Source organism: Macaca mulatta, chromosome 10 (genome assembly GCF_049350105.2).
Source record: "Macaca mulatta isolate MMU2019108-1 chromosome 10, T2T-MMU8v2.0, whole genome shotgun sequence".
NCBI classification, from domain to species: Eukaryota; Metazoa; Chordata; class Mammalia; order Primates; family Cercopithecidae; genus Macaca; species Macaca mulatta.
Window position 1 is genome coordinate 25782137 of NC_133415.1, and position 12443 is coordinate 25794579.

The 12443-nt window shown below is 47.5% G+C and overlaps 1 protein-coding gene across 3 annotated transcripts in view; it reads right to left on the reverse strand.

Moving 5' to 3' along the window:
• Positions 1 to 12443, reverse strand: part of MYO18B (myosin XVIIIB) — a 300946-nt gene that overhangs the window by 244558 nt on the left and 43945 nt on the right. For all 3 annotated transcript variants that reach the window (XM_077950288.1, XM_015149948.3, XM_077950289.1), the window contains one exon: positions 11149 to 11212. In XM_077950288.1, the coding sequence (XP_077806414.1) occupies positions 11149 to 11212 (64 nt within the window). The remainder of the gene's footprint in view (positions 1 to 11148; positions 11213 to 12443) is intronic.

Genomic DNA, 12443 nt, shown 5'->3' on the forward strand with positions numbered 1-12443 from the left:
GCTCTATGGCCCAGGCTGGAGTATAGTGGTGTGATTATAGCCCACTGCAGTCTCAAACTCCTGGGCTCAAACGATCCTTCCACCTCAGCTTCCCAAGTGGCTGGGACTACACGTGCAGACTACCATGCCTAGATGATTGTATTTTATTATTATTTTTTTAGAGATGGGGTCTCACTATGTTGCCCAGGCTGGTCTTGAACTCCTGGACTCAAGCAATCCTCCCACTGTGGCCTCTGAAAGTGCTGGGATTACAGGCGTGAGCCACTGCACCTAGCCTACCAAAGATTTTAACAGAAGGAAACAGAAAATGACATGATCAGATGTTTACGGGTTGTAGGATTTTTTTTAAGATTTATGATCCCAATTATGTTTGATTGAATATTAAAATTAGTCTGAAACTACTATACACACACCATCTGGCCAAGGAGACTCAGCCCAGAAGCCTGCTGGGTGGAAAGGAAGTGAGCTGGGAACGGGAATTCTTTTGTCAATAATCTACCAGCCGATAATGAGAAACTGATTTGCACTTGGCCTGCTTAGAGAACTTGGGTGATGAACTGCAGGCTGTTAAAGCCAACAGGTCTTTGCTTTTGTAGCGTCCAGTGCCCAGAGAAGGAGTGACACTTGCCCAAGGTCACACAGCAAATTAATATCAGATACAAGACTAGAAGCAGGCTTTTCAGACTCTTGGACTGATTCCCAGTCCAAGATACTTGTCTCCTCCACTCAAGACACTTCCTCTAACTGGGAAACGTGCAAGAATCATCAACCAATTGGGACAACATCAAAGCATACAGTGACATTAAAAGATTTGCTTGGGAAACATTTCAGTTAATACCAAAAGCATGTTCCACTGATCCATCATATTTCTGGACCGCCACAGGATCACAAAATCCCTAGCAACCAGGAGCTCAACCTAGCAACTGCAGCTGGAGCAAACAGAGGGGCGGAAGGCGTCTTACCAACATACTCAGTTATTTATGAGATCTCAAAGTAGCAGAAAAAGGACGCCAAAAGGACAGCGCCCACACATTTATTATGGCTCCCACTGTCACCTATGAGCATTTGACTTTAAATTACAGAAGGACTCCATCATCTACCAGGTAGCTTGAGTGAAGAGAAGAATGAGAAAACTTCCACTAAAGCTCATTTGCTTTTCTCTTCCTCGTCCCCTCCCAATGTCTTTTTCTTAACAGAAGACATGGATCAATAAATATATATGTTTCTGATTCAAAACGATTAAGATCAGGAAAACATTCACAGTTCCCTAAACTTCCAGAGAGCCAATTGTTCTTCAAACACCACTACAGAGTGTCCTGACAAAAGAAACTCTTTGGATCAAAATCATGAAAATAGATCCGGACGCGGTGGCTCACGCTTGTAATCCCAGCACTTTGAGAGGCCGAGGTGGGCGGATCATGGGGTCAGGAGATGGAGACTATCCTGACTAACATGGCAAAACTTCATCTCTACTAAAACTCCAAAAAATAAAAATAAAAATTAGCCAGGCGTGGTGGCGGGAGCCTGTAGTCCCAGCTACTCGGGAGGCTGAGGCAAGAGAATGGCAGGAACCCGGGAGGCAGAGCTTGCAGTGAGCCGAGATCTCGCCACTGCACTCCAGCCTGGGCGACAGAGCGAGACACTGTCTCAGGAAAAAAAAAAAAAAAAAAAAAAATTCATGAAAATAGAAATAAGTCAAGTGAATGGAATAAGTCAACTGACAACCCAAACGTCTATCAGCAGGAGAAGGAAGCCACAAAGAGTGGTATACCCAGAGCACAGCGATGGGGCGCTACACAGCAATAAAAAAGAACAAGCCACACGCAGCCACATATAGGCATCTCACAGACCTAGTGTTGAGTCAAAGAAGCCAGGCACAAAAGCCTGCATCCTGTGTGCTTCTGTTTATGTGAAGTTCAAGAATGGGCGAAACTAGCGTATGGTAAGAGAAGTCGGGACAATGAATCTGAAGTGAGATGGGTACCTCCGATGGAGATTGCCTGGGAGGGGGCTCAAAGGAGCCTTTGATGGAATGAGGAATGTTCTGTATCTTGATATGGAGGATAGTTGCTGGTGTGTGTTTAATAATTACTAACATTGGGCCAGGTGCGGTGGCTCACGCCTGTAATCCCAACACTTTGGGAGGCCGAGGCAGGCAATCACAAGGTCAGGAGATCATGACCATCCTGGCTAACACAGTGAAGAAACCTCATCTCTACTAAAAAAAAAAAAAAAAAAAATACAAAAAATACAAAAAATTAGCCAGGCGTGGTAGCCAGAGCCTGTAGTTTCAGCTACTCGGGAGGCTGAGGCAGGAGAATGGCATGAACCTGGGAGGCAGAGCTTGCAGTGAGCCGAGATCGAGCCACTGCACTCTAGCCTGGGTGACAGAGCGAGACTCCGTCTCAAATAATAATAATTATTATTATAATAATAATAATATTAACATTAGCCAGCTGTGGTGGCTCATGCCTGTAATCCCAGCACTTTGGGAGGCTGAGGTGGGAGGAGTTGACTAGCCTGGGCAACAGAGTGAGACCCTGTTTCTACAATAAAATTAAAAATCTGCCAGGCATGGTGGCATGAGCCTGTAGTCCCAGCTACTTGGGAAGCTGAGGCAGGACGATTGCTTGAGCCTAGGAAATCAAGGTTGCAGTGAACGATGATCACACCACTGCACTCCAGCCTGGGCGAAAGAGAGAGAGAGAGAGAGAGAGAGACCGGGCGGGGTGGCCTGTAATCCCAGCACTCTGGGAGGCCGAGGTGAGTGGATCACAAGGTCAGGAGATCGAGACCATCCTGGTTAACACAGTGAAACCCCGTCTCTACAAAAAATACAAAAAATTAGCCTGGTGTGGTGGCGGGCACCTGTAGTTCCAGCTACTCAGGAGGCTGAGGTGGGAGAAAGGCGTGAACCCGGGAGATGGAGTTTGCAGTGAGCTGAGATCGCACCACTGCACTCCAGCCTGGGCGACAGAGTGAGACTCCATCTCAAAAAAAAAAAAAAAGAGAGAACGAGACAATATAAACATCGAATTGTACACTTAGAATTAGCATACTTCATATACTTTGTGTTTTACCTCAATTTTTAAAAATCAATGGATAAAAATATTCAAATTGTAAGATGCCCAGGGTTTGTCTGAGGTAAAGTCTCAAGGTCAATCAAAGTCTGCAGGTAATTTAGTAAAATAAAATAAAATCCAAAATGTTCTCTCTCCATTAAACCAGGCTGAGTTTAGAGCACCCAGGAGATTCCTACAATTCAGAGAGAGGCCAGGTTTGGATTTGGAGTCAGACAAAAGCTGGACACCCTCTAGACTCTGCACTCCCAACCGTGCAACTCTGCAAAAGTCCCTTGCCCGTGCATGGAGGCTCAGTTTCCACTTCTTCAAAGAGGAAATAAGGCCAGGTGTGGTGGCTCATGCTTGTCATCCTAGTGCTTTGAGAGGCCAGGGTGGAAGGATCACTTATGTCTAGGAGTTCAAGACCAGCCTGGGCAACGTAGCAAGACCCTTTGTCTATAAAAAATATATAAAAATTATCCAGGTATGGTGACATGTGCTTGTAGCCCCAGCTACTTGGGAGGCTGAACCAGGAGAATTACTTGAGTCAAGGAGTTCAAGGCTGCAGTGAGCGATAATCACACTGCTGCACTCCATCCTGGATGACAGAACAAGACCCTGTCTCAAACAAAATAAACAAATGAAATGGAAATCATATCTTAGCATCCTCCCAGGGCTGCTCTGAGGACTACATGAGTTTATGTGTGTAAAGCACCCAGCACAGTGGCCAGCACACAGTGGTACTCAATAAACGGTGGTTTCCACTCACTACTGCCTCTTTCCCTCCAAGGCTTCGCCTAGGCCGTTCCACCTTCCAGAAACACCATTCCCCATTGCTGCCCAAGTTGATGCTCCATACTCTATAACAAGCTAATCAGGTATGACCTTGCCCTCAAAGGGCTCCCAGTCCACTGAAGGGGACAGGTGTGCAAAGAGATGACACACAGAGCACATGCCATGGACTGGGAGACATTGGGCAGGGGTAAAGGACCTGACTGGAAGGATGAGAGGCTTCCTAGAAGGAGTTGGTTATGGAGCAAATCATAAAGGGTAAACAGAACGAGTGAGGCAAAGCAGGTGCCAGGAAGCAAGAGGGGTCTCCAAGTGGAAGGATAGGGGATTGGGGGAACCCAGTGCATTTGGGTGCTAAGAACTCTGCACAGGCTGGTGGTGCAGGCCTCTTCTGCAGAGCAAAGGGTCCTGAGGAGCCATGGTTTGTGGCTGGGAGCTGTCCTCTGATGGAGCTCCTGGTGACCTCCCTGGCAGAGGGGACTAGCACCTGGGCATCCTCCCTCTGGTTACGGGCACAATAAGGGGTCTCAGGCAGGCCTGGGCCCAACTCTGATTCATGGGGAGGTGCACCAACCCTCTCTTCCCCAGGGCCAGGTGGGCCTCCCGGTTCCTACAACCAACCTGCCCGAGGATTTTCACCCCTCTGCCTCCCGGACCAGGAGCTAACTCAGGGAGGAAAATGCTAAACACTGATTCAGTGCATCTCAAAAGGAACATCACGTGGGTGCCTGCACAGGTCGGTGAACCTCATGGACACTGCAGGGAGGGCAGGACAGGTGTCGGTCCACAGCCAGGAGCCGCCCTACCCGTTGCTCAGCATCTCACCAATCCACTTCTTATCTCAGCATCGAGAGTCCATTGAAGTGGAGAGGAGAGAAAGTGTCCATTGAGCACATATTCTGTTGTACTGGGCGCTTTTTCCCCATGAGGCAGGCTGGGTCTCTCCAGCCGACAGAGGAGGAAATGGAGACTCAGAGAGGTGAAGTTACTTCCGCAAGGCTACCCATATGGGGAAGGGCCCCCAGTCCTTGGTGTCATCCAAGGGTGTTGCTCTACCCATCCCACAGGTGAAAAACTGAGGCTAAGAGAAGTTAAGTGACCCCCCCAAGAGAGCACGTGGACCAGACCTCAGAGCACACTGTCTTCAGCCACGATCTGCATCGTGATCTGAGATGACAGTGGGAAGAACGAAAGTACCAAATTTAAAGTCAGGCCAACCTGGATCCCAGTCCTGACTCCACCACTTAAAAGCTGTGTGCCTTTGGGCAAGCAGCTTCACCTCTCTGAGCCTGGATACTTCTCCTGAAAAAAACAGATGTGATCATAATTCCTTATTTAAAGAACCACTGAGAGAATTAAGTAAAAGAAAGCTCCTGGCAGAGCCCCTGGCACGAATAATTCCTTATCCTTCCATTTGAGCACCATTCCCCCACAGTTGACAACTGGGTCATAAAAAATAAATGTGCCTCGGGCCAAGGCCTGGAATGTGACAGCCAGAAGCAAACTGCTGGGTGGCAAGGATTATTATTATTATTATTATTATTACCACTGCTGCTGGGCACATTTTTAAAAAATTAGGCTAGGTTACAAAAAAGAAATTATAGAGAAGAAGAAAATAATATGAAAGCTTTGTGATTTCAAATGTATCCTGGTGCTTGGCAGTTCTCAAGTAAGTTCCATTTACAAGCTGAAATGTGGCAGGCAGTGAGGGCGCAGTGTGAGGACTAAGAGGAGAAACTGGCAGTCACCGGGTACAGGCAGCCTCCGAGGACCTGGCCAGTGCCACGCTGGGGGTCTCCGCACTTTTACCCTGGGGTCCTTGCTTTGACTGGCCACTCATGTTTACCTTTGCATGAGGTGCTCAGTGTAGCCAGAATGCTGGCCTCCCTGAACCTGTCTAATTTACTCTCAGTCCAGCTCCAGCTCATGGTTGCCTCCTCCAGGCAGCCCTCCCTGATATGCCTTTCCTCCTCCCAGCTTGGCCTCAGCCGACATACACCTCCACTCAGGCACATATCTCTCCAGCTTGGAATGATCTGTTGATGTAGACATGGCAGCCCACCACCACCTCCCAAAAGTGAGTCACTTGATGGGTGAGACCCAGTGGAGTTATTTCTGTGTGCCAATACCTGGCATCTAATAAGATCAACAAATATCCATTGACAATGAGCTTCTAGCGACCATCCCCAAACAAGAGCCATTGATGGTGGGGTTAAGTGTGTTCACCCACTGAGCTGGGTCCACAGTACTACTCAGCCCAGATTTGAGGACCCCAGGCTGCCCACAATGACTGAGGGATGGGATCCCCAGGGTTTCTAATTCCCTTCTCTGGGTCCTCTGAGATTCCCAGCAACTGCCCCAGCTCCCAGGATCCAAGGAGTGGGTTCAAAGGCAGACATGAGATCCCTAAAGACCTAGTGAAATGATACTGGGGAGAAAATAAAGTGTAATTAACCCATCTCAGATGACCACAGTAGCAAACGATTTGAAAATTGAAAAGATGTGATTTTAGTTAAGTGGTGGTGAGTTGGGCATGCTCGTTCATTTATTCACTCAACACACGTTTATTGAGCACTTGCTGTATGCCTGGCTGAATGCTAGCCCTTGTCTATTCAGGAGGGATCAAGACAAGTGAGACTCCCACCCTCACGGAACTTAGGGCCGAGGGGAGACAAATCATAAATAAACAGTGTGATCAGAGATGGGAGATTGTTACCAAGGAGACAACAGGAAAGATAACTGGAGACATCTTCTTAGACGGAGGTTTGGGAGTCTGAGACGGTAATGCAAGCCGGACGCCCAAAGATATTTATCACCTTATCACTAAGAACCACAAAAAGGTTTAAAACCATGTAAATGGACAATATTAGGGAAACAGCAGTTCAGGGAACCATGTCTTTTAATGTTTGTGAAAGTTGTGTGTGTGTGTGTGTGTGTGTGTTTTGTTTTGTTTTGTTTTTGAAACGGAGTCTCATGCTGTCGCCCAGGCTGGAGTGCAGTGGCACAATCTCGGCTCACTGAAACCTCTGCCTCCCGGGTTCAAGCGATTCTCCTGCCTCAGCCTCCTGAGTAGCTGAGATTACAGGCGCCTGCCACCATGCCCGGCTAATTTTTGTATTTTTAGTAGAGACGGGGTTTCACCATAACGATCCGGCTGGTCTCGAACTCCTGACCTCAGGTGATCCGCCCGCCTTGGCCACCCAAAGTGCTGGGATTACAAGCGCGAGCCACCGTGCCCGGTCAGAAAGTTTTAATGATATACAGTGTGTTATGAATTATGTAAAATATTTGTAGGAAAAATACTGGAAGAACATCTGCAGGTATAGGACCAGTGGGTTTCTCAGGGTGGTGAAGTGAATGGCGCTTGTTTTCTGGTTTGCTTGAGTGTGTGCGTGTATTCTGGTTTTTGGTTTTGCCTTTCTGTTTTTTCTGATTTCTCTATAGGAAGTATGTAGTAATTTCGGTTTTTGTTTTTTATTTTTTTCTTGGGACAGAATCTCGCTCGCTTTGTCACTCAGGCTGGAGTGCAGTGGTGTGATCTTGGCTCACTGCAGCCTCTGCCTCCTGGGTTCCAGAGATTCTCCTGCCTCAGCCTCCCGAGTAGCTGGGATTACAGGCACATGCCACTACACCCAGCTAATTTTTGTATTTTTAGTACAGACAGGGTTTCACCATGTTGGCCAGGTTGGTCTCGAACTCCTGACCTCAGGTAATCCGCCCACCTCAGTCTCCCAAAGTGCTAGGATTACAGGCATGAGCCACTGTGCCCAACCGTAAATTAGATTTGTTTTGTTTCGTTTTGTTTTTAAAAAACAGGAGCAGGCCAAGCCCTCCCCATGGGCCATTGAGGCTTTGCCTTCCCCAACTTGCCCAATGCTGCCATCCTTGATGATGGAGGAGGAGGAGGAGGAGGAGGAGGAGGAGGAGGAGGAAGGAGAAGGAAGAAGAAAGAAGAAAAAGAAAAAGAAAGAAGGAAGAAGAAGAAGAAAAGCTGACATTGGACAGCCTTGGGGACTTAGCAGCTCCCATTATTGGGGGGCATATCCTGATCACCAGATTTCCTTAATGAAGCTGTACCTGGCCTACTCAACCCCAGTAACTGGCCCAGGCTTGTATCAAAGACCAGCGAATTTTCAGACTTTATTTTTCTTCTGAAAGAACAGAGCAAACATTCTCCTGATACCTGCCAGGTAGCAGAGAGAGAACAAAGAAACACCCTACCAGTTCCTGCAAATCAATTGGTCTAAAAAATGCCCCTCAGAAATAAAGAGAAAAAAAAGCAAACCACTTCAAACGCTTCTTTGACACGAATTCACGCTGTGACCAATGGCTTTATGCAGACTGTTAACAAACAGGTCAGGTGGGGGAAAGCTCAGAGGGCCCCCGCTTGGGCCCTTTTCCTTCTCAAAAACAATAGGAAAATAAAAAACAACTCTTTTGCTGATTCAAATGGATATATTTGGCCAAAGCTCATTAAACGAATGAGAAAAATCAGTGCTGAGGTCATTTCTCATCTCTTGCCTTCAAGGTTGAGGTCTGGGCTCCTAATCACCCCAAATCATGGGGGAAAGGGTATGAAAAAAGAACAGACTGCAGAGTCCCCCCAATAAGAGGGTGCCCCCCCAATATTTGGTTTAGCAAGAATGCCAGCCTTGTTGCATCTGTTAATTTCATTCTCATTCCAGCTTGTTTCATGTCTGAGTTTTGACAATGAAAGAAATGTCATTCTCATTCTCATGGCCAGCTCTTGGTCACCTCTTCCAGGCAGCCTCTCTGATATGCCCCCAACTCTCCAGGCTTGCCCATATAATATTTGGGACATACTTATAAGATTAGCCCCCAGGGTTCAGACGGGGCAGACACATCACCTCGCCCAGTGCAGAAACAGACTGTACAACAGTGGCTCTCCAAGCAGGGTCCCTGGACCAGCAGCATCAGCATTGCCTGGGAACTTGTGAGAAATGCACATTCTCAGGCCTCACCCAGAGCTACTGAATTAGAAACTCTGTGGATAATACTCAGCAATGTGTAAGAGAGTGTGTGTGTGCACGCGCATGCCTAGCAACTTTTTTCCTTTCGTTTTTGTTGTTGTTGTTGTTGTTGTTGTTGTTGTTGTTGTTGTTGTTGTTTGAGATGGAGTCTCACTCTGTCTCCCAGGCTGGAGTGCAGCCGCACGATCTCTGCTCACTGCAAGCTCTGCCTCCTGGGTTCAAGTAATTCTCCTGCCTCAGCCTCCTGAGTAGCTGGAACTACAGGGGTGTGCCACCATGCTTAGCTAATTTGTGTGTGTGTGTATGTGTGTGTGTGTGTGTGTGTATGTTTTTTTTGTTGTTTTTTTTTTTTGAAATGGAGTCTCGCTGTCTCCCAGGCTGGAGTGCAGTGGCGCCATCTCGGCTCACTGCAAGCTCCGTCTCCCCGGTTCACACCGCTCTCCTGCCTCAGCCTCCGAAGCAGCTGGGACTACAGGCACCCACCACCATGCCTGGCTAATTTTTTGTATTTTTAATAGGGACGGGTTTCACCTCGTTAGCCAGGATGGTCTCGATCTCCTGACCTCATGATCTGCCTGCCTCAGCCTCCAAAAGTGCTGGGATTACAGGTGTGAGCCACCGCCCCCAGCCTAATTTTTTGTATTTTTAGTAGAGACAGGGTTTCTCTATGTTGGCCAGACTGGTCTCAAACTCCTGACCTCAGGTGATCTGCCTGCCTCGGCCTCCCAAAATGCTGGGATTACAGGCATGAGCCACCGCACCGGCTGAATTTCTTTAATGACCAATGATGTTGAGCATATTTTCATGTGCTTAGTTGCCATCCATTTATGCTTTTTTTGTACATTCCATCTTTTGCCCATCTTTTTTACTGGGTTGTTTCATTTATGAGTTTTGAGAATTACTTTGATATTCTAGATAAAAATCCTTTATCAGATAAGTGATTTGCAAATATTTCCTCCCAGTCGGTGGCTTGCTTTTCATAGTAATAGTGTCTTTCAGAGAGCAGATGATTTAGGCCAAGCTCTGTTCTAAGCACATTATACACATCATTTCATTTCACCCTCACAACAACCCTATGAGGCAGATACTGCTACTATCCTTTTGATAAAGTTAATGATAATCTTATGGACTGGGATTTTGATGTCTCATTTAAGAAATCTTTGCCCAGCTCAGGGTTACAGAGATTTTTCTCACTTTTCTTCTAGAAATTTTGTGGTTTGAAGTTTTACAATTAGATCTGTGATTTTTTTTTGTTAATTTTAGTATATCATGTGAAATATGGATGGATTTTTTTTTTTTGGCACCAAGATATCCAATTATTCTAGCACTATTTGTTTCCCAGACATGTATGTTTGAAAAGAGGCTTTGGAGTGGAAATTAGCTAATTCCCTCCAGCTGGTGAACTCCTATTCATCCTTCAAAACCCAGGCCAAATGTTCCCTTGGCTAAGAAGTCTTCCCTGGCAAAGGCCAAGTAGCTCTATCAGCTATCCTGTGGTGCCTGCAACATTTCGTGCAACCTCTGACATATTTTATCTCACATGATTGCATTAATTTCCAAGTCTGTGCCTCCTGCTAAAGTAAAAATTCTTGGATGAGGACCATACTTGCAGCACTTAGCAGAAGCATACACCTAACACAACACAGGCCCAGCATAGGTGGTGGTGAAGGTATTTGGGAGAGAAGGGAGAAAACAATGGTTAAAATAATTGAATAATAAAATATCAAACCAGTGAACCATTTGCTTTTTTAAACAATGAAATACCTCTCGGCCCCACTCATAGACTATATTCGTCACGAAACCATCTCTGGGTGCACCTACCCAAGTTAACCACCAGTAGTATTGACAAAGAGCACCCTATTGATTGATTTAGGCCAAGCCCTGTTCCAAGCACGTTATACACATCATTTCATTTCACCCTCACAACAACCCTATGAGGCAGATACTGCTACTATCATTATTGTACTGAAGAAGAGACAGACCTCCCGGGAGATTAAGGTCCATGCCTGAGGTTCACCTACTTAATAAGTATCAGAGCTGGGGCTTGAACTAGACTGATTCCAGGGCCCTAATCCTACCTCTAAGGTATGCTACGTCTGGTTTCCTTTATTTGTCCGAGTCTCCTTTACCCAACAAGCCCAGACCCTACAAAGACAGCCCCTGACTCTTCCACATGACCAACCCTTGCCAACTATGAACCCCAGTACCAAAGGAGACAAGCTGCACGGCGACTCCTCATCACCCTCCCATCTGGCCCCAGGGACACGGACTCACATCCCACCCCTGAGGGACCTCCTCCTTACCTTGGACCACACGCCCATGCCAAAGGAGCTGCTATCTGCCATCTGGTGCAGGTTCAGCTCCGTCCTGGAAGCACAGAAGGAACCAGGAGTCAGTGGGCTGTTCACACCAGGCCTGGCAGGGCAGGTGGTCGTCACAGTGTGTGGGGCTCCATGCAACTACCCAGACACCCCAGGGACTGTCCCTGGCCTTGGCCCCACTAACTCTGCCCTGGGACATCTTCGATCTCCCAAATATTCCTCACGCATAGCCCTCCCTTGGCCCTTCCTAAAAGCCAGGAAATCCCAGGAGAAAGGGTTGTAGAGGAAAATCAGGAGAGCAGAGACTAACCCCAGATCTTCTAATCAGCTGGGTGGCCTCACTTAAGGATGATATTGAAACAGTCAACACGAATGAGCCCTTGCGGCACGTTAAGTTCTAACATGACTCATGACAGCCCCACTCCATCGGTACAATTATTTCCATTTCACCGTTGACAAAACAGAGGCACTGAGAGTGGGTACCTGCCCCAGACCTTCACAGCTAGCAGACACGCAGCCAGAAGCTGAGCTGAGGTCTGCTGGCCCTTCCAGCCCAGACTCCGCGCTATCCTGCCATGTGCGCCTCTCCCGGCCTCAGTCTGCACTTTATGAAGCAACACGATGTTTAAGGCTCCTTCCCATGTTCAACCTGCAGGCTCCTCCAGAGTGAGACCTGCAGATAGGCCACCCACTTTTGCAGGCTTGAGGAATGCAAGCCAAAGGCGGGGTGGGTACGGCTATGCCCCCTGCCCCTTCGAATCACACTCTCTACTCACAAAAGCACTGTAGAGCCCGGCCTAGGATCCCCAATCCCCATGTGGGCTCAAATTGGTTCCTGGAAAGGGTCGAGGGTTACTCATCAGTCTCCAGCCAGCTTGTCTGGTTCTGAGGCCTTCAGTGTCCTCTCCCTAGATTCTCTACAGACCCCACACCCCTCTCTGCCTCGTGACTTGGAAAGACTCTTACCAGCTAGGCTTCAAGTCCAACCCCAGTGCTGCTATGTGGCAGACAAGGTAATTCTCTTCTCTGCAACTCACGTTTCCTTATCTGTAAAATGGGCTCCCTACCTCTTCTTGCCTCCCAGGATTAAATGAGATATTGTACACTGCCGGGCCGGCACAGAGTAAGAGCTCTGTTTTCCTGACACTCTCTTCCATTCACTGGAAATTCAATCTGACAAATAATTAAGAAGCATCTACCTGGTGCCAAGCCCTGTGCGAGGTACTGGGAAGGCAGAAAGAAGGACAACAGGGCCCCTGATTCAAAGATCTCCCAGT